This window comes from Phyllobates terribilis, unplaced genomic scaffold (genome assembly GCF_046119375.1).
Source record: "Phyllobates terribilis strain yellow unplaced genomic scaffold, ASM4611937v1 Scaffold_4574__1_contigs__length_59379, whole genome shotgun sequence".
NCBI classification, from domain to species: Eukaryota; Metazoa; Chordata; class Amphibia; order Anura; family Dendrobatidae; genus Phyllobates; species Phyllobates terribilis.
The window spans coordinates 25,767-48,814 of NW_027367325.1; the positions used below are offsets into that span (position 1 = coordinate 25,767).

A 23,048-nucleotide genomic window follows, 5' to 3' on the forward strand; every position below is an offset into this window, starting at 1 on the left:
AAAATTTGAATTTATTTTAATCATGTGAAATGACCTTTTTTATTACATCATAAAGCTTTCAAAATTGAGGGACTATAAATTGATGCCTTGACAAAGCAAGTTTTTCATTGGGCGCTATAATTTTTTCTCAACTGGCTAGTATTGGATTTTGACATCACCTGAGAAACTAACAGTAAGCTTTTATTCATTTTCAATATTCATGCATTACAAGTATAATTTAGTACATCTACATTTTTTATTTTTTTTAGTTTTGTTTCGTTGCTACATTTTATACAAGTTTACTACATGTAGAGCTTCTTACAGTAGAATTTTATAAAGACATATCAGGCTTATTAGACACTTTAATTTGTCTCTGATATCATATCTGATTTCTATTAAACACCCTTTCAGTCAATTATTCTTTTCAACAAACTTTTATTGTCTGTGAAGGCAGATAATTTAGGTTCTCAGTAAAAAGACAACTATTAGTTGTAACTCTGGAGTATTAGGTAGATAAAATAATATTAAAAACAAAAGCCAAACTCAACATTGATTAACCCAATTAAATCTATTCCAAAATAATCATAAATTTCAAAACTTATATACATAATCAGGTAGATGTTACTATATAAAAGAGGGAAAAAAACAAACATTCCAATAACTAATTAAGCAATAATCAAATATGAATAAAGGAGTAAAAACAAGTCTCAGTGACAACGTTTAATTCAAATTGAAGTAAGGGTCCGTTCGGTAAACTAGTTAGATTTTAATTTTCCATCTAGCTGAATTATCTAGTTGAATTTAATACGGAGAAAAACTAGCTTAACTTCAACAATCCAGTTCCTACTAGATTGTAAGTTTAAAGAAAAATATGCAGAAAAGCTAGCTGAAACATGATAAACTAGCTTATTTTGCATCTAGATAAAATTTTGGACTTGAATGGTCGTTCGGCAAAAACACCCCTAAAAAAACTACTAAATAAGCTAGCTTATTAACATTTAAGTTAGGTAAACGAACGGAGCCTAAGACTGATGGGAGTAAAAGGTAACAGGGTCAGGGTTCTAACTAAAAGAGTACTAAATTCACAGACAAGATTATAAACTTATCTAAAGAAATAGTGTATTTCTATTATTAATTATTAAGGATATCGTGGATAAGGATCAATCAGAACAATTATACTGACAATCTTTTTTGATAAAAGATTTCAAGTCAAAAATATTTTTGTAGGAGGAGTAATAGAGTCTAATCTTAGGGTATATCAAGCATATTAAATAACTATAAAGTAACCCTATTCTAGATTGTTTAAATTTAGGGTCATGGGAATAGATACTAAAGTGAGAAATAAAGATATCTCTTAATAATGAGATCTTTGGAATCTAATGGTTAGGATTGGTCATGTGGTCAACAGTCAACACTCATGCTCAACGGTCAATGTCGGTTAACTTCGGTCACTGCCGATGAATACATTTTGTACATTAGTGCATGATTTCTGTGCATTAGTGCATGATTTCTTTGTTTTAGTGTATGATTGGTGTGTTAGCATTAATGCATGGTTTCTTTGACTTAGTACATGGTTTATTTGATTTAGTGTATTATTGGTGTGTTGGTATTAGTTAACGGTCTCTCGGCGTTAGTGCATTGTTTCTACGTATTTGTGTATGCATTTTATTTGAAAGTGCATGAGTTTTGTTGAAAAGTGCTTGAATTTTTTTGGAAAGTACATGAGTTTGGTTAAAATTGCATGAGTTTTAATGTGAAGTATGAGTTTTGTTGAAAAGTGCATGAGTTTTGAAGTAAAGTGCATGAGTTTTACCATAAAGTGCATGAACTTTAACATAAAGTGTATGAGTTTTGCTCTAGAGTGCAATAGTTTTTTTTTGGAAAGTGCATGAATTTACCATAAATGCATAGTTTTGTGATAAAGGGAATGATTTTCCAGTGGCGCATTAGTACATGATTTCTATGCATTAGTGCATAGCCAATGGTTGATGGTTAATTTTGGTCAACACTGGTCAACGAATGGTCAATCCCAATCAATGTTAGTCAACGTAATAAATCTGTACGGTCCATGTTCATTCTCATTTCTCATGATAATGTCATTTTTTCTCGATACTTTTTCTTATTTTTATGCATTTTCTTTCAGAAAAAATGGTATAGACACTTTCATGTACGCACATGAACGTGTTATATTTGTTCTTAATATTTATTAGAAGAAACTTTTACTATTTCCTTGACCTTTTGTATGCATCATTCCTAGTTGCCAACAAAATCATATCCAGTTTTGGACATCTAATTATCCATACCAGGACCCAGTATGGCAATCCCTACAACCATGTGCCATAAGCATCATGATAAGGATAATGATGGTGATGAGAACTCAACGCCTTTTGAAAGATCAGGACTTCTAAATAAGCTGACATTTTGGTGGCTAAATCCATTGATAATCAAGGGAAGGAAAAAACCACTTGAGGACGATGATATTCCAAGGCTAAGGAAACAGGACCAGGCAGAAACATTCATGAAGCTTCATCTTCAAAAGAACATTTCAGTTCTTCCGGTTCTTTTTAGTTGGCAATGGAAACCAATTATAGTTGCAGGAATCCTTGCCTTTTTCAAGGTCCTAGCGACTTCCACAGGTCCCATTTTCATCAAATTGTTCATTGAAGTGGCGAAAGGAGAAGAAAGATTTAGTCATATGGGTTATGCTCTCACTGCAGGTTTATTAGTCGCCAAATGCGTACAGTCCTTTTGTGAAAGACAATGCTGTTTCATCATGAGATTGGTAGGAATCCAAGTAAGGTCTATGTTTTGTGCATCGATCTACAATAAGCAGCTAAAACTGTCACCATCTTCTAAGTTCAGTTCAGGAGAGATAGTCAGCTTAGTTTCCATTGATGCATATAGGCTAGGTGAATTCTCCTCTTATCTCCACCAAATATGGATAACTCCATTTCAGCTCTTTCTATCACTACTCATTGTCTACAGTTGTGTTGGCTTAGCATCCTTGGCAGCTGTATTTATCATTGTATTAACAGTACTTGTGAACTCACCACTCGCAAAACTTCAAGCGAAATATCAAAGGAAATTCATGGAGAAGCAAGACAAAATGGTAAAGTTCATCTCAACATCTCTATCAACAATGAAGGTCTTGAAGTTGTATGCATGGGACATGCATTTCAAGAAGGTTGTTGAGGATGCGAGGAAGGAAGAGTATAAATGGTTGAAATCTGTTCAGATTCAAAAGGGATATAACTCCATGGTGTTTTGGTCAGCTCCGGTTTTGGTACCCATGGCAACATTTGGGGCTTGCTATTTCTTAAAGATTGACCTGACAATCGAAAATGTGTTCATGTTCCTTGCTTCTGTTAGGCTCGTTCAAGAGCCGATCAAATTGATGTCTGATGTTGTGGGAGCATTTATTGATGCCAAAGTAGCATTGAGCAGAATCATGCGGTTTCTTGATGCACCGGAGTTGAAGAATGCCAGGATGCAATCAGAAAGGGATCATCATGGGTTGGAGATGAATGCGGTTTCTATCAAAGTGCAAGGGATTTCATGGGACGATTGTTGTGAAAAACCCAACTTGAAGAACATTGATATGGTGTGTAGTGTTGGGGATAAGGTGGCGATATGTGGTGAGGTTGGTGCAGGCAAATCAACCCTTTTAGCTACCATTATTGGAGAGGTTCCTTATGTTGATGGACAAGTAAGTCATTATGCACTTGGTTTTAAATCTATATGTATAATGCAATACCAGAACGAATGAAAAAATAATAATGTATTACCCGATAAAAATTATGACATGTCCTAATTTATATAAGATATTATGTAATTATTTATGATAATATTTTTTTTATTGTGCTTTGTAAGGAAAATTTAACCTTTTAACTGGAAGTAACTAATGTTGGTTTTTTAATAATATTATTAAAAATCTAAGGTTAATTTTTATATTTATTTATAAAGATATTTATAAAGCAAATAGTAAATGATTAAAATAAAAAATACACTATTATTATTATAGAGAAAATATTACATAAATATAATAATTATTTAATATCTATGAGTGCTTGGATTTTTCTTAGGTCAAAGTGAATGGAAAGATAGCATATGTTTCACAAACACCTTGGATTCAGAGTCAAACTATACAAGAAAATATACTGTTTGGTTCATTGATGGATTCAGATAGGTACCATGATACACTTGATAAGTGTTGTTTGACTAAAGATTTGGAGATGCTTCCATTTGGTGATCTTACATTAATAGGAGAAAGAGGAGTTAATCTAAGTGGAGGACAAAAGCAAAGGGTGCAATTAGCACGTGCTTTGTATCAAAATGCAGATATCTATCTTCTTGATGATCCATTTAGTGCTGTAGATGCACATACTGCAACCAGTTTATTTAACGTAATCTTACTAAGAAACTCTCTAATTAATCATCTATTTGTTCTTTGTTTTTGCATCTTTACTGAATTTGATAAATTAGAGAGATATGTTTATGAGAATATATAATTCTTTGTATTATGAGAATACGATTCCTTGTATTGATTTAGGAGGTGAATGCCTTTATATAGAGATTACAAGATATATAAGACAAAGATCTTATACATGAATATATGGTAACAAGAATATAATCTAGATAGAAAGTAAATAATATCTTTCATAATATTCTATCTAAAATATCTATAATATCTTAATACTCCCCCTCAAGTTGGAGCATGATGTTAATCATGCCCAAATTGGACAATAGAATATTAAATATGGCTAAATTATATACAGTAAATAATCATAAAAATATCTAAATCTATTTGAAGTCTTGATGGACCGATCTTCGTAGGTTGTAGTCGTTTTGTTGAAGTTGGACGAGACCGCTAAATATGTCGTTTTGTTGAGACGGACGAGACCGCTAGATAGCAGTTTTGTTGAGATGGACGAGACTGTTAAGTATGTCGTTTTGTTGAGACGGACGATACCGCTAGGTATGTTGTTTTGTTAAAGACGGACAAAACCACTAGGTATGCAGGCGGAAGCCCTATGTATGGTTGGTAAGCGAGCGAAAGCCCTATGTATGGTATGTATACGGGAGAAAGCCCACGTATGGTAGTTATGTGGGAGAAGCCCCATGTATGGTAGGTATGTAGGCAAAACCCCTATGTATGGTAGGTATGCGGGCGATGGCCCGTGTAAGGTATACGGAGAACAAAAATCCAGCATCGGACGCTTGTCTCCCATAGTAGGTACGATATGTATATAGGCGAAGGCCTATGTATGGTAGGTATGTGGAGAACAAAAATGCAGCAAAAAGGCGGAAACAGTGGGCAGTAGTGGTGGTGGTAAGACGCGGAGCGGTGGTCGTTAGGGTTTAGAAGAAAAAAATTGGGAAGGCTCTGCTCTGATGCCATGATAAATTAGAGAGATATGTTTATGGGAATATATAATTCCTTGTGTTATGAGAATACGATTCCTTGTATTGATTTAGGAGGCGAATGCCTTTATATAGAGATTACAAGATATATAAGATAAAGATCTTATACATGAATATATGGTAACAAGAATATAATCTAGATAGAAAGTAAATAATATCTTTTCTAATATTCTATCTAAAATATCTATAATATCTTAATAGAATTTCTCATTTGATCTTTATAGGGATATGTTATGGAAGCATTAGCAGGAAAGACGGTCTTTCTTGTAACCCATCAAGTTGATTTTCTCCACGCCTTTAATTCGATTTTGGTGAGTATAATTAAGAGATAACAATCTATTATATAACTTAGTGGAATACTCCACCTATTTACAGTTAATTTTAAGATGAAATCTCATTAAATTTGTGTGTTGGATCGGACTGTGCTTATGTGATCGTACGTTCACGACTCCCTTGTATGTGTTGGACGTAGGGTCCATATAATTTGACATGGTATCAGAACCGAGGTTCGACTTTATACCCGAGTCTGTTGGGCCAGTTGAAGCCCATTGCACTTGTGAAGGTGTATTGTGATGATATCCAACATTTGAACTTGGGACATAAAGTACCCAATATATAAAAATGTGGATTACTCTTCCTATTGCCAAGTGGTTTTAGGATGAAGCCTCACTGGACTATATCTTGGGCCTATTAGACCCGTGAAATTTATCACGTGTCAGAGTCTTTATGATTCTTTATCGGCTCGCGGACGCTACTCGCCTGGTCCTTACATACATACCAAAGGCCCTTTTTCCGCATACTTACCTTACATGGACCTTCGTCCGCATGCCAACAAGCCTATTATATAACCTAAGTAATACGCTCGTATAACAACAAATCTACTATATAAGTTATCGAGGATTACTTTCTCATATACCAACAAATCTACTGTATAACTTAGTGGATTAATTTTCCTTATTATCAGCTAAAAATTCTTCATTTTTTCGCAGTTAATGTCAGAAGGTGAAGTGTTGAGAGTTGGTACTTATAATGAGCTTCTAGCATCTAGTGAAGAGTTTAATTTTATAATTCATGCACACAACAAAACTGCATCCAAAAGCATTGAGGATGACGAAATCTCGACGACCAAATATTCAGAATCTCAAAATGTGGACATGAAAGAGCAGAATAACATAGGAGAACAACTCATAAAAAAGGAGGAAAAGGAGAGTGGTAGCGGTAGTTTGAAGCCTTATATCCAGTTCATGAAACATGGCAATGGATTCTTGTATGTAGCCCTATCAGCCTTTTCTTTCATTTTATACATGGTTGGACAATTTCTTCAAAGCTATTGGCTAGCTGCTAATCTTGAGAACTCCGACACGAGCCAACCAAAGCTGATTGCAGTTTATGCCATTATCGGTTGTTCGTTGCTCATATTCTTGTTTATTAGAGGTATTTTCATAGTTCTTCTTGCTCTCGGAGGGTCAAAGTCCATCTTTTCATCACTTATCACGTCTCTCTTTAGAGCTCCAATGTCTTTTTATGACTCAACTCCTCTAGGAAGGATTCTAAGCCGGGTACAAAAGCTAATTTCTACATTAGATTATGAAAAATATTGTTGCGTTATTATTGTTCTAATTTGTTTTTTTTTTATCCTCTTAGGTGTCATATGATCTAAACGTCATTGACCTTGATCTATCTCAGAGATTAATAGGTACTATTGGAGGTCTTATATACACTTACTCTAATTTTGGAATATTTATTCATCTTGCTTGGGAAGTTATCTTCCTCATCATTCCCATGATCTTCCTCATCATCTTCCTACAGGTACAAACAAAGGCTGTGATTATGTTAATTCTTCATTCTAGTCTTCTAAATTTATCAAGTCTAATGACTTATTGATTGGAGCAGCGGTACTATTACTCGTCTGCCAAAGAGCTAATGAGAATCAATGGGACAACAAAGTCTGCTCTTGCTAGCTATGTTGCTGAAACGGCAGCTGGAGTTATGACGATTAGAGCTTTTGGGGAGGAACAAAAATTCTCTGCTAGAAATCTTAACCTTATTGATAGGAACGCAACTCCATTCTTCCACAATTTTGCAGCAAATGAGTGGTTTATCCAAAGGCTTGAGATAATGTATGCAGTTGTACTGTCAGCAGCAACTCTATTGGTGGTTGTATCTCCTCAGTCAAACTCGTCAGCTGGTTAGTAATTTTTCGACTTTTTTTTGTCTTTGAGTAGTTTGTTTATCCATACATCATGAAACTTCTGACATGAAATGCAGGTTATATTGGATTGGCACTTTCATATGGTATATCATTGGACTTAACTCTAATGTATACAATTCAGAGCCAAAATATATTATCAAATATGATGGTATCTGTTGAAAGACTAGGGCAGTACATGAACATCCCTAGTGAAGCTCCACAAGTTATAGAGCAAAATAGGCCTTCACACACTTGGCCTCATGAGGGTAAAGTAGAAATATGCAATTTAAAGGTACTAAAAGGTACAAAGGTTATGTTGAAATTAGACTTTAAAAATAAAAAAATTTCACAACCAAACTTCCCTATCTAAATAATAAACACAAAGTACGTACTAAATTATACACATAGACTATGAACTGGTGAACCTACTAGCAAAGAAATAAAAACTCGAGTTATTTATAGAATTATCACCACATTACTTTTTCACCAATTTTATTATTTTAGTACGTTAACAAATTTATGCCCTATGTTATAATTATAATACTCTATCTTCATGACTTGGATAGTAAGATTCAGCTGCGAAGTTTCGGCACTTTAAGGTATAATCCAGCAAAACATCCTCAAAGAAATAAGGAAGTTTTTGTTGAAATTATGCCTTAAAATGCAAAAACTTCTCCAACCTTGCTATCCAAATCATGAATACAGAGTATTCAATTATGAACATAGAATATGAATTTATAATCCTACCAAAAAAAACTAATGAAACAGTGACACGGTGACAATTTTATAAATAACTCAATTTTTTTTTATTTTTTTCCTTTTTAGTATGTTCAGAAATTCATACTCTATCTTCAAAGTTTGATAATCTATATTCATTATTTGATGTCAGGATTCAGCTGTGAAATATTGACATTTTAAAATCTGATTTCAACATAATCTAATTCAAAAAGAACCATGACAAAAAACCAATTTTTGTTTTCAAACTCAGATACACGAGAAGTTATTATTGTTTTTTTTGCAGGTGAGGTATCAACGTAATTCCCCTCTTGTTCTTATGGGGATCAGTTGTGTGTTTGAAGGAGGAAATAAGATTGGAATAGTCGGAAGAACTGGTAGTGGCAAAACAACTCTCATCAACGCATTATTTCGACTAGTAGAGCCTACAGAAGGGAAGATAATCATAGATGGACTAGATATCTCAACTATTGGCCTTCATGATCTGAGATCTCACTTTGGTGTCATTCCACAAGAAGCAATATTGTTTGATGGGTCAGTGAGATACAATCTTGACCCACTATCTGAACACTCTGATCATGACATTTGGGAGGTACTAAAATTCTCCTACCCTTGTTTTTCCCCTTGTTCTCTTACTCATAGTTATCAGGATTGAGATTCTATTTTGGATTATAAAGTGGTAGGATCGGATTGGTTGGACTTGGATCGAATCGTAGGATCGTAAGATTCTACGAATTTTTGAAATTGAGCCATCAGAAAGATAAAGTGATTATATTATATCTTTCTAGTACAAATATTATAAATAAATGATTTTACTCACATGAGACCGCATATAGTTAAAAGACTATTTGTAATATTGACAAAGAAGAACAAATGAACAACAATTCTGGAAGAGGATTTGAGAGTGTCGAAGACAATAGTAATATTAAGCAACTGCAAGGTGTTCTTAATCATTCAGCAACAACAGAACTGCTATAAGAAGAGCTTACATAAATCAGAAACAAACTGACACATCTGCCTCCACAATACATGTTCAACATCATGGACTAATTCATCAAACAAAATGCATAACTAACTCCTACAAACTAGCTTGATAGAAATTGAAATTACTGAAATAATAAAACGGGAGAGCTACTTAATATAATTCTATATGAAAAAACTGAGATTGAATTATGTTTTAACACCCTACCTTAATCAAACCTGCAAACACCTATATTGTCCATGAAATAGAAGTGTTTCACTTGATTCAATATCTTGGTAAAAAAAATATGCATCTTGCTCATTAGTTCCATAGAGCTTCAGGGTAATCTGCTCCTCAACTACTAGCTTCCTCACATAGTGATGTGGCACCTCTATATGCTTTGTTCTAGCATGGAAAGCAGGGTTCTATGTCATGGCAATTGCAAATTGATTATCACATCAAATCTCTGTTGCAACACTCTAAGAACAATACAAATCTTCCAACATCTTCCTCAACCTAATTGCTTGTCTTGATGTTGCCCCAGTTGCAACATATTCTGCCTCTGATAAAGATAGAGCAACTGTCTCTTGCTTCTTAGAGCTCCGGTTTACAGCTCCTGAGCATAAACTGAACATTGATCTTGATGTGCTCTTCCTGTCATCCAAGATTCCAGACCAATCACTATCAGTGTGACCAACTAGCTTGAAGTTCTCCTTTGATTCATACCAAATTCCATAATCAACTGATCCAGCTACATACTTGAGGATTCTCTTTGCAGCTCCCAAGTGTTGTCTAGTTGGCGAGTGCATATATCTAGAAACAACACTCATACAATAAGCTATATCTAGTCTAATATGTGTCAAGTCGTTTAGACTTCCTACTAAACTTATGAACAACCTTTCATCACTTCTCTCAGTTTCATCCTCCTTTTGAAGCTTCTGATTTGTATTCATTGGTGTGACAGCTATATCACATGTCTCCATACTAAATTTCTTGATCATATCCTTTACATAATTCTCTTGGTACACAAAGATTCATTCCTTTATTTATTTCACCTCAAGTCCAAGGAAATATTGTAGCAACCCTAAATCAGTCATATCAAACTAACTTTTCATTGCATACTTAAATTTTGACAGCAATTTCTTTGAATTGATAAAGTAGATCATATTATCTATAGGCACACTACAACAAACTTCTCATATGCTTCCTTTCTTACATACAGAGTAGGCTCATTCTCACTCCTATTAAATCCATTCTCAGTGAAGAAAACATCAATCCTACTATACCAAGCTCTTGGAACTTGTTTCAAGCCATAAAGAGCTTCCTTTAGTCTAAGCACTTTATTCTGTTCACTCTTATGAAAAAATCCCTGAGGCTTCTCAACAAACACTTCTTCCTGAATTTCTCCATTAAGAAAAGAAGATTTTACATCAAATTAATATACTTGAAGCCTCTTCTGTGTAGCTATAGAAAGTATAAGCCTTATTGTTTCAAATCTAGCCACTGGAGAGAAGGTTTCATCATAATCTATTCCCTCTTTCTGAGCATACCCTTTAGCCACATGTCTTGCTTTGTCCTTTTGAATGCCAACATTTGTCTTGAACTTGATTCTAAAATTCCACTTCAGACCTATCACATTTCTATCTACAAGGAGCTCAATTAAACTCCATGTTTCACTCTTCTGGATAGCTTTCATTTCCTCTTCCATTGCTTCTTTCCAATCCTTGCTCAATGCAACTTCTTCAAAGTTGGTAGGCTTAAAAACAGTCAAAGCAAGGTCATAACTATCATACATCTCAGCAAGAGATCTTAATCTCCTTGGAGTAGAATCATTTTATAAGCTTGGACTTGATCCACTTGAGCTACTTGAAGAGGAGGATATGGATCCTAGTGAACTCTGATTTTCTATGTTGTTTGATCCACTTTATGTTGACTCAGACTCACTAATGATGTGTTGATTTCCACCTTGATCAAACACTTGCTCATTTTCTGTCTGGAGCAAACTTTGAGTTTTCAGTCATTACACTCTTGTGTTTCACATCCTCCACACACTGATTTAAACTCCAGTTCCAGTGTGACTCTTCATCAAAGATCACATTCCTGCTTATCACTACCTTCTTAGACTCTGGATTATACAGTCTATAAGTCTTGGACTCAGTGGAATACCCAATAAACATGGATTTCTCACTTTTTCATCAAGTTCTGATCTCAAGTTCAAATTTGTATAAGCTCTGCAACCAAAAACCTTAAGACGACTTACATTTGTCTTTATCCCTTTCCAAGCTTCATAGTGTATTGTTCATGATAGCGTTGGTTGTAGAGTGATAACAGTCCACTCTTGACAGTCGTATTTTACTAGGAATAACGAACAAGAGTGTTGTTATGCAAACAAGGCGAGACGGAGTGTCTCACCTCTTTTTAAAGAGAATTCTAACTTGACTCTAAATCCTATTAATTAGAATATAGTGGAAGTAGGGGTTAAATTCACAAGGAGGCGAATATCTTATGGTTAAATTGTAGATTAACCTAAAAGACTAAACTAAGGGGTTTTAAGGTCACACTTTCTAAAATACTACCAAATGCACGAAATTAACAATGATAAGACTTAATTGGAGAAATACACTTAGCTAGACATTATCCATTTATATTTGACAATTTGATCCTAGAAACTCAATACACCTTAAACATGCAATGTGTTCCTAATTCTATCCTAAGATAACTAAGACCTCAAACTAAGCACAATAGTTCTTTCCTAATAATTAACCACAACGAACACTAATGATTCAAATCATAGGAAGCATTAAGCAAGACACACTAGGATATAGGCATTTTGCGACTAGCCTATATGTCAATTATCTACACAATTTCCTAGTTCAACCCGAATCTACGAAATTGTGATAGCTTCAAAGGAATTGACCTAGACAAACGAATTGATCTATCCTAGCAATGAATTTCAACTCGTATAACCTAATTGGCCAGATTAGGACACAATGAAATTCAAACCCTAATCATGAAATTCAAGAGAATAGTTAACAATTACATAAGTTTAAGAGAAAGAGAAACTCAAAATTTTATCAGAATATAAACTTCAAGGTCCAACTAAGATTGGATGCTTAGTTCATGACAAAATTCATCAAAAAGTTAATTACGTAAAGAGTCTGATGGAGAACTTAGAACTAATCTCTCTCCAAAGAGAGGCTAACCAAATTTGGAGTTATAAAACTCTATTTATAAGTCAACCAAAAAAACCTAAAATAATAAAATAGAAATTTGGAAATAAAGATATATAATCTACCTAAAATCGCAAGTGAAAAGATAAGAAGAAAGGTAAGTTGTTTAAGTCTGTCTGGAGATTGGTGGTGTTGATGGTCATCGACGGGTGCCGATGACTTCTTTGTGTCCTTGCTCGAATTCCACATCGGCGGGCGTCAATGGATGTGTCGCGGACGTCGACGAGTCCTCTGCTTGATTTTGACTCCTTTAGCTTGTTTTGCACCTCCGATGTCCATGCATTCGTCTCCACTCTTCCTAAGCTCCTCATTGACTCTAATAAGCTCCAAAGTAACTCAAATATGATATATAGCGTTAGACAAAGGTTTGGAAAAAATACGACATAACAACGCCCATAAATGTAGTGAAATGGTGTTAAATCCATGCTTATGGACGCGTCGTAGACGTTCCTATCAAGCATTCCCGCACTTAAACTTATACTCGTCCCGAGTGAAATAAAATACCACTTAACTCTCAGTAATCCCCATGTAGAAAACCCAAGTATAAAAATGCTCACATAGAAAAATAACAACCAATAAGCTCGCCCCTTACCAATCTAACTTTTACATCAAAGTCTAATCACACTGTAAAATGCTCTCAATCCTTACAAAGTAGTCAATCATAAACATAAAATCATGCACCCCGTGTAACCATAACCAATTAAACAACGAACATCCCAAATCTCCTCTAAAACAACGATCAAAGATCAAAACGATCTAAGTCCTAACTCCACTACTCATCAAAATCAAAATCAAAATCAAAATCAACCACCGATTCCTAGGAAAAATCTGCATAACTCAACCATGTCGGTATGCATCAAACTCCAGGGGAACAAAAATCTAACCTAGACTACTCAAACTATCATTCAAAATACACCAACACACCATAATAGTTATGAACCTCTCCTTCCCCACACTTCAACACCACCATGTCCTAGATATGAAATAAGTTCCTCAACCACAACAAAAAGAATTGAACTAGACTAACCTCCTTGCACAAGCTTAAGATGAAAGCAAAGTTCATGGATACTACACCTTATTGCTCCGAGTGAGAACCTGCCCCAAAACACTCCTATACTCAGTACACTTATGTCTCCACGCCACTTAGGAATCGGAAATCCTAAAACACTCAAATTCTTTTCATTTCAATTCTTGCTTAGGCGCCCATTCGGATTTTTGCCTAAAACTCTCATAAATATGCTCAACAATCCTCACTATCACTCTGAATCTTGTTTTTTCCAAGCCTATTGCCTGTCAGATTACCTGCTTATTGCCTGAACGGCTCTCTCGAATGTTCAACTCATCCCCAAGTTTTATTTTTGGCCTTTTAAATCTTTATGCTCTTTTAAAAATTTTAAAAATGATAGGTAGGTATCTCCCTCCATTCCCACACTCAAATATGCATTGTCCTTAATGTATGGACCTCATGTATATGGGAAGAAAAATAAATACCCGAGAAGTATGGTAGAACTCTCGTAGAAAGGAACTTAGGAATGCTCCGCGTTGTCTTCAATTCATGGTTGTGGTTGTCATGGTTGTTGAGAGTGGGTATGTGATTGCAAGTGATTGTCAGAGGAGATGGTTCTGGCTCGATAGAACGTAGGAAAACACATGGGTGGTGGTGGTGGAAAATGGATCAACGGAGGAGTCATGGAATGATGAACGGTTGTCCTTGAGTAGTATTGGACAAATAAGGAAACTCTTTGACCTTCAAGATGGTAATCAGTTGTAGAAACCTCACAATCACTAAAACCTCACATCTCTACAATCTGTTTTTGGATTTGAGGGGGATTCCCTTTCATTTTTCACCCTAGCATCTCTTTCTTTTATGCTATCACTCCCTCGATTCTTTTAGCTCACAATTACACTCGTGTTTTCTTCTTTTATTGACACTTATTTCTTTTACTCTCGAATTCTTGTGAAAATACTCTATTCTTTTCCTCACGAAATCTCACATTGTCACTTGGTTTCCAAAAAAAAGTTCAAGAGATTAGGAATTATACTTTTGGAATGCCAAGGGGAATGGTGGACACCGAGGAAAACGTGCATAAAACACCAAAACTTAAGTGTGTCGGACACCGACATATGGCGGGCGGTCGCTGTAAAGAGTTATGTGGTGAAGGTGGAAAACGGGCACGCATCGGCGGGTGCCAAAAGCTATCGGAGAGCGCCGACGAGCATGGTATTTTCAAAAAATGGTAAAAATAAACCTAATATATCTAGCTATAAAAATAAGAAAGACAAACGTACTTGCGTCAGGTTGCCTCCTGATAAGTGTCTTGTTTAACGTCATGGCTCGACGTCATTCCAGCTCAATGTGGCACATGGGGTTCCTCCGAGCCAACTTCTTCAAACACTTCCCTATAAAACCCTTCGTAGTATTTCTTCAATCGTTGCCTGTTAACTTCGAAAACATTATGGGTCGCCTTGTCATATACGTCAATAGCACCATGAGGGTAGACCTTGACAATGATATATGGTCCCATCCATCGGGACCTTAGCTTTCTTGGGAGAAACTTGAGCCGAGAAGAGAATAATAAGACCTTGTCCCCTGGTTTGAAAATCTTCCTCAAGATGTTCTGATCATGTCAAGCTTTAGTTTTGTCTTTGTAGTGAAAGGAATTATCATAGGCTTCACGTCTAGCTTCTTCTAATTCGCTCAATTGGAGTTTCCTATACTCCCTAGCTTCATCTAGATTCATATTACACTTCCGGACAGCCCAATAAGCTCTATGCTCAAGCTCTACCAGCAAATGACAAGCTTTTCCAAACACCAACCGATATGGTGACATACCGATAGGGGTTTTGAAAGTCGTCCTATATGTCCAAAGAGAATCATCTAATTTAAAGCTTCAATCTTTCCTACTGGATGAAACTGTCTTCTCTATATTGACCTTAATCTCTGTATTTGATACATCTTCCATGCCATTCGTTTGGGGGTGATATGATGTAGAGATACTATGGGTAACGTGATACCTCTTCAAAATGAAGCTATCTTCCTGTTGCAAAAATGTGTCCCCATACCACTAATGATTGGTATTGGAATCCCAAATCTAGAAAATATGTGGGACTTCAAGAATTCTGCCACTACTTTGGCATCATCAGTATTGGTGGCCTTAGCTTCGACCCACTTGGACACATAATCCACCGCGAGCAAGATGTAAATATTACCTCCGAAGTTAGGGAAATGGTCTATAAAATCACTGCCCCAAACATCAAAAATCTCTCAAAAGATCATTGGTGACTGTTGCATCTCACGTCGATGGTTCATGTTCCCCACCCTTTGGCAATTGTCACATGATTTGCAAAAATCATTTGCATCGCTAAAAAGGTCCGGCCACCAAAATCTAGCTTCTAGGACTTTCCTAGTCATGCACTTAGGTCCAAAATGACCTCCACAAGAACAGTCATGACAAATTCCAAGTATAGACGATACCCCGTTCTCTCCAACGCACCATCAGACAGCTTGGTCACCTCTAAGTTTCCATAAATAAGGTCTTCCCATACAAAATGTTTTGCTTGGATATGCAATGTTTCCTTCATAGCCATATTGAATGTGTGGGGTAAGTCTCCCATGGTGAGATAGTTCACAAAATCAGTGTACCATGGCTCGATATGCTGGATTCGCAAGAGATACCCATTAGGGACGTAGTGTGGATCTCTGTTTGTGCATTCTTCTCATGGACAAGTATACTAAGGTGGATAGCTACAACATTTTCAGCACCTTTCTTGTCATTGATTTCAACATCAAACTCACTTAGGAAGAGAATTCACCGAATTAATCTAGGCTTGGTATCCTTTGCCATTACGTAACGGAGTTGCGTGGTTAGTGTAGATAATCACCTTAGTACCTAAAAACAAGACAAAACTTTTCTAGCGTAAAGACCACAACCAAGAACTTTTTCTCCATTGGAGTGTAATTTCTTTGGGCGGAATTCAGCGTAGTAGAAACATACTGAATGACATGGGAGGCGCGTGCCTCCTTCTGGCCCAAGACCGCCCCTACTGCGTAATCACTCTCTTCACACAAAAACTCAAAGGGCTTGGTCCAATCAGGAGCTTGGATAATAGGTGCAATAATCGAATGAAACTTTACATGCATTGTTGAAATCGAATCCAATGTCCTTCTTCAATAATTCGCATAAAGGTGAGAAGATTTTTGAAAAGTCCTTAATAAACCTGAGGTAGAATCCCGCATGGCCTAGAAAGGTACGCGCATCTCACACGTTAGTAGGATAGGGTAAAGTCTGAATTATGTCGACCTTTGCCTTATTGACCTCAATTCCTTTAACAAAAACTATATGTCCTAACACAATGCTTTGATCAACCATGAGATGACATTTTTCTGAGTTCAAGCAAAGGTTTGTTTCTACGCACCTCGCAAGAACTAAATATAAGTGATCGAGACATGAGTCGAAATCATCTCCATGCACGGTGAAATCATCCATGGACACCTCTATAAAATTCTCTATATACTCCTAGAAGATGCTCACCAACCCAAATGACATACGACGATAGGAAAAAGTGTTGAATGGACAAGTGAAAGTTGTCCTTCCTTGATACTCGGATGCAATGGCTATTTGAAAAAAGTCGGAGTACTCGTCTAAGAAACAATAATAGGCACGCCCTGCTAGTCTCTCTAGCATCTGGTCAATGAATGGGAAGGGGGAATGGTCCTGCCTAGTTACTGCGTTCAACTTATGATAATCTATGCATTCTCGATATCCGGTGAGGGGTCGAGTTGCGACCTTATCACCATTAGGATTTTCCACTATTTGGATTCCTCCCTTCTTAGGTACTACCTGAGTCAGACTGACCCACTTGATGTCGGACATAGGGTAGATCATTCCGTCTTGTAGGACTTTGAGTACCTTCTTCTTTACCACCTCCATCATGGGTGGATTCACGCGCCTTTGAGGCTTCCTAACCGGTTTTTTCTCACCTTCTAGCAGAATGTGGTGAGTACAAGTAGTAGGACTAATTCCCTTGATATCAGCAATTGTCCATCCTATGGCAGACTTGTGCTCAAGAACTAACCTTCCTTCTTGGTCTTGGCGATCTTACTCGAAATAATGATTGGTAGAGTTTCATTCTCACCCAAGAATACATATTTAAGATAATCTGAAAGAATTTTAGTACAACCACTAGAGCTTGCACAATTGATGGAAAAAAACTTCTAGCTTGACAAGGTCAGTGGCATCTCATTCTTACCATTTAAGTGGTAAGGAGGTTGATACTTGCTATCAGCCTCTTGCCTGCTTTCCATAAACACAACCTTCACAGATGTTCAGCTCACCAATCCTTGGCAATCCTTCAACCATATCTTTGTTTTCAACAGTTTGAGACCTTACATATTCAGATGACCATATCTATAATGTCACATCTTGCTCTCATTGTCTTCTTTCACAATCATTGCCCTTCCTGCATTTGAGGCCAACTTAAGAGGAAAGACCTTGTTCTTTCACATGGCAACACTAATAATGAGCTCATCTGAATTCTTTTCTCTTATGAAATAAGAGAAGTCATCAAACACCACATTGAAGCCAGGACACAACAATTGACCCATACTTAACAAATTGTGAGCTAATTTTGGCAAATACTGCGCATCATAAATGAGTTAAGTGTTACCTCTCTCAGTTCTCATTGCTACTGTCCCTTTCCCTTCACCTTCGGTTCTGATTTCATTACCAAGTCTAACTTGGTTTTTATGTGACTCATCCAAGTCTCTGATTAAATCTCTATCTCCTGTCATATGATAAAAAAAACAGCTATTGTCAACATACCAAACACCTCATGTGTTATGGGCATTTGAATTATGTGTTTTAAGAAGATTTCTTTCCTCCTCGACCAGTTTAGCAAGAAAGAGCTTCCCTTCATATTCTTCAAGCTCAGCGAAGAACAACTTGTCTTGTTGCTCAGTACAATTTGATTTCTGATCACTCTTAGGCTCACTTTTCCTCTGATCTTTTTTGTTTTTCCAACACTGAGCTTCCTTATGTCCCACTTTCTTCAGTAGTAACAATTGAAAATCTTCTTCTCAACTTCATGCTCATTTCCTTCATTTCCTTGGTTGAACTTACCTTTTCCTTTTCCTCTGAAACCTCCTCTTCCTCTGCCTTTGTTTGAATTCTGATTTCGACCTTCATCTTTTTCCATGAAAGCCTTCCCCTCCTTTTGATCACCAAACATGTTCAGTCTTTCCTCATAAGCTTGCAGAGAGCCCATTAATTAATCAAAGGTGTAAATTTTCATGTCCTTTGATTCCTCAATAGCTGTAATAATGTGATCATACTTTGTTGTAAGACTTCTTAGAATCTCTCCAACTACATGCTTATTTGTCATATCTTCACAATAGGATCTCATTTGTTGCATAATGCTTGAGATCCTATTTAAGTAATCTTGCACATGCTCCTTGTCCTTCATAAGGGAAGTCTCGAATTCCCTTCTCAATGATTGAAGCCTCACAATGATGATCTTCTTATCATCTAAATACTCTTGCTTCAGAGTATCCCAAGCTTTCTTTGTCGTTGAAGCTGAGGTTACTCTTGGAATGATCTTATCATCTAGAGCTTGTTGAATCATGAACAAGGCCTTTGCATACTTCTTCCTCTTGTCCTTTAGGGCTTGATCCAGCTGCTCAGTTCCATCATCTTCAAACCCATCATTCACGAGACTCCACATTTCATGGGATCTGAACAAAGTCTTCATCTTCAAGCCCCAGAACTGGTACTTGGTACCCTTGAAGATAGGCAGAATTGAGGCTCCAATGTTATTTCCTTGAGGATTTATTGTCTAACACTTAACCTGTGTTTCTCCTGTGTTTGATCTCTCACAAACTCACACTCAATCCTAGGATCGAAGTCTAGAAAACTCTTATACCAATTGATGACAAATACGAACAAATGAACAACAATTCTGGAAGAGGATTTGAGAGTCTAGAAGACAAAAGTAATATTAAGAAATTGAAAGGTGTTCTTAATCATTCAGCAACAACGAAACTGCTCTAAGAAGAGCTTACATAAATCAGGAACAAACTGGTACACCTGCCTCCACAGTATCCGTCCAACATCATGGACTAATTCATCAAACAGAATGCATTACTAACTCCTACAAACTAGCTTGATAGAAATTGAAATTACTGAAATAATAAAATGGGAGAGATATTTAATATAATCCTAAATGAAATCAACTGAGTTTGAATTATATTTTAACATATAAGTATATATTATAAAATATTTACCATAATCTGATCATTAAAATATTTATTATAGTTAAAATGAAGGTTTCTTTTTTGGTCAGATGGTTTCTATGCATAATTTATATAGTTATTTTAGAATTTAAAATTTTCAAAATCCATAGAATATAAGGATTACATCCTACGTAATCCTACAAGATCGTACCAATCCAACCCGATCCTATGTAGGATCCTGACATAGTTAAGACCCTATATAAAATCGGGATCGTTTTGTAAGTGCAGAATTCTAAGATCCTACTATCCGGATCTTGATCCTGATAACTATGCTCTACTGAATCTATTCAGACATCTTTTTTTTATTTTGCGAAGGTTCTTGAAAAATGTCAACTTAAAGAGGCAATTCAACAGAAACCAGAAGGTCTCAGTTCTTTAGGTAAAGCAACATACCATAGAAAAGGTCTTTAGACTTGCATACAAGAAATAATTGGTGATTTGCAGTTGTGCAAGATGGATCAAATTGGAGCATGGGACAAAGACAACTATTTTGTTTAGGTAGAGCATTGCTCAAAAGAAGGAAAATACTAGTTCTAGACGAGGCTACAGCTTCCATTGACAACTCAACCGATATGATCATACAAAGAACAATAAGACGAGAATTTGCAAGCTCTACTGTGATTACAGTAGCTCACAGAATACCCACAGTCATGGATTGTACGAGGGTACTTTCTTTAAGCGACGGTAATATATAAATACACTCATTAGTCATTTCTCTTTCTTTTGCTAGTTAATTATTTAGAATATCGACACTGCTGAATTTTTTTCTCTAATTTCTTACATTATTTCTAATCTTTGTCTTTCTTCCACATAATCTTAGGAACTTTTTTAAAATTTTACCACAACCCAAAAATCTTGCATAAATTTCTTACACATCATTCTAATACACCACATGCATTAATTTATTAGTAATTATCAAATCAAACATGTTTAATTAATATCATTATTATAGTTGTTTCATATAAATTTATATAGTAAAAATTAACACACGTGAGCCCGACGGACAATACTGATAATCAACCTGAATAATATAGAGTAACATACAAATTAAGAATGTAAGCAGTAAATAACATAGTTGTAGACGTGGGTATATAAGCTATATTTGATAAAAACAAGATTAAATCTGTATTTTAAAAATAACTAGCATATTTCTCGTACCTTGCACGAAGTTATCTAAAAAATATAATATTATAAAAGTTTATGAGACATTTTAAAATAAGGTAAGATCTGGTTGAGTGATGAGATGGTGAATAATGACTAAATAAATAAAATAAAATATGATGAATAAAATTAATATAATTTCAAATATGTTAGACATAATTGTAATAATATGTGCAATCCAAATTTGATATAGATCAAACTTTGACCGTTTAGATTTTGAATCATAATACTAAACTTTATCCTTTAAATTTTATTTATGTAATTAAATTGTGTGTTTTTGATAAAGTTTAATCTAAAAAAGATAGTAATATAGTTTTTTAGTTTGCTAAAAGTTTTTTTTTAAAAAAACATCAAAATAATGGATTCGGTTTTAAATAACATAATAAATAAATAATATAATATAATATATTGCCAGATTTTATCTTTAGGGGAAATATAATTTATAAACTATTAAGTAAATGTCAATATCTATGTTGATTATGGTAACTAGTTTGGAAAATAAAAAATAATCTAATTTTAGAAAATAAATTGATTAATATAATAATTGTTAATTAAGTTTTAGAAGAATCATTTAAATTTAATAATTACTTACTTTTTGTTTTAAATATTTTATTAATTTGTTCTGTTTATTTAGTGTAAAGAATAAAAAAAAAATTATATGGAGGAGATATAATAGTGTAAACAAGATATGGTAGTCGACAATATATAAGATTGTACAACTTCAACAAATCCAATATATAGCCCTATGGATGATAGCGGAGTGGTAAATGAGGAGTAGATCTCCGATGTGTTGAATATTCCACCGCAAGTTCAAACACATAAGTTGCGTAGATTGCGTTGTTTTCTGATTTAACCATGCTAAGGAGTGATGGACTAGCTGCCTTAGCCGGAGGATTAGTGGCATCACTAGTAACAGTCTGATACCCTCGACGGTCTGATACCCTCGATAGCCCCGACAAAAAAAAAACAAATCCAATATATATTTTTTAAGTTTCATTACGTAAACTTATAAAAAGTTATGGTAGTCAACATTATTTCCAAACAGGTAAGTAAATAAAGTAGTTTCAAATAAATAGGGAGATCGGAGTATTTAAATTTTAAATTAATGTAGAGTTGGGATATCTGGTAAATAGGGTAGTTAAAATAAAAACAATTAAGCAAATTAATAGAGAACAGAAACAAATCTTGTGAATTTGTTGGAGTCTTTTATTAATTTATGATTTTTTCCTCTTTACCTTATGACAAAGAACGAAATTCTTGAAGAAAAAAACTGGGCACAAGAATTTAGGAGGAGTTTTTTTAAATTTTCTGATATTTTCTTTTAATTTTAAATTAAAATTTTGAGAATATCATCGTTATGAATGCTTTAAAAACCATTTTGAAATTAGATTTTCCATTTGACACAACAATCAGTATGTCACTCAAAACACTGATTTTGTGTAGGGAATTTGGTGGAGTATGATGATCCAGCAAAGTTGATAGCACAAGAGACTTCATGGTTTGGGCAACTAGTAAGGGAATACTATGATCACACTGCAATGACAAACTGAACTTAATTCGAATAGTAGTACAAAGTGCTGTACAAATTTTCTTGATTAGTTTTTGATATACATATTGCTGTTTAAGTTGAACTTCTATCATTAAAAAGATAACTTATAAGCCCTAAAAAAACAAGACAATTTGTAGAATTCTGTCCTTATCGATCAGAAGAATTGTTTTTCATAATATGTTTGGATCATATATTATAGTATGCATTTTATAGTAACTTAAGCATAATTTATCGATCAGAAGAATTTTTTACCTATTATAATATGCATTTTCATAATATGTTTTTCATAATTTTTAGAATTCTGTCCTTATCGATCAGAAGAATTTGTTATCTATTTATTTAAAGGGTATTTTTGCAAGAAATCACTATTTATCTATTAAAATTTCCATGAAACCGTTCCTTGTAAGACCTTTTATAATTAATCACCAATTTTGTTACTTCCGTTAAAATGTATTAACTTTGATCATCTATAAAATTACTATTTTCCATTAAAATTTTCAAAAACATAGGAGCAGAGTATTTTAGAGATATAT

The 23,048-nt window shown here is 35.0% G+C and overlaps 1 protein-coding gene across 1 annotated transcript; it reads left to right on the forward strand.

Annotated features, from left to right (window-relative positions):
- Positions 1–2,293: 2,293 nt before the first annotated feature.
- On the forward strand, positions 2,294–22,516 carry LOC141249467 (uncharacterized). The gene is made up of 11 exons (XM_073669624.1): positions 2,294–3,685; positions 4,062–4,382; positions 5,625–5,711; positions 6,390–6,959; positions 7,045–7,209; positions 7,294–7,588; positions 7,669–7,883; positions 8,613–8,918; positions 20,121–20,184; positions 20,250–20,489; positions 22,410–22,516. The coding sequence occupies exons 1-11, from the start codon at positions 2,294–2,296 to the stop codon at positions 22,514–22,516; spliced, it is 3,762 nt and encodes a 1,253-aa protein (XP_073525725.1).
- Positions 22,517–23,048: the final 532 nt, after the last annotated feature.

Bases quoted from the DNA above. Each gene is read 5' to 3' on its own strand.
- LOC141249467 (XM_073669624.1), top strand. From the start codon at position 2,294: ATGGCAATCCCTACAACCATGTGCCATAAGCATCATGATAAGGATAAT. The intron at 3,686-4,061 runs GTAAGTCATTAT...GATTTTTCTTAG, and splicing joins TTCCTTATGTTGATGGACAA to GTCAAAGTGAATGGAAAGAT. The intron at 20,490-22,409 runs GTAATATATAAA...GATTTTGTGTAG, and splicing joins GGTACTTTCTTTAAGCGACG to GGAATTTGGTGGAGTATGAT.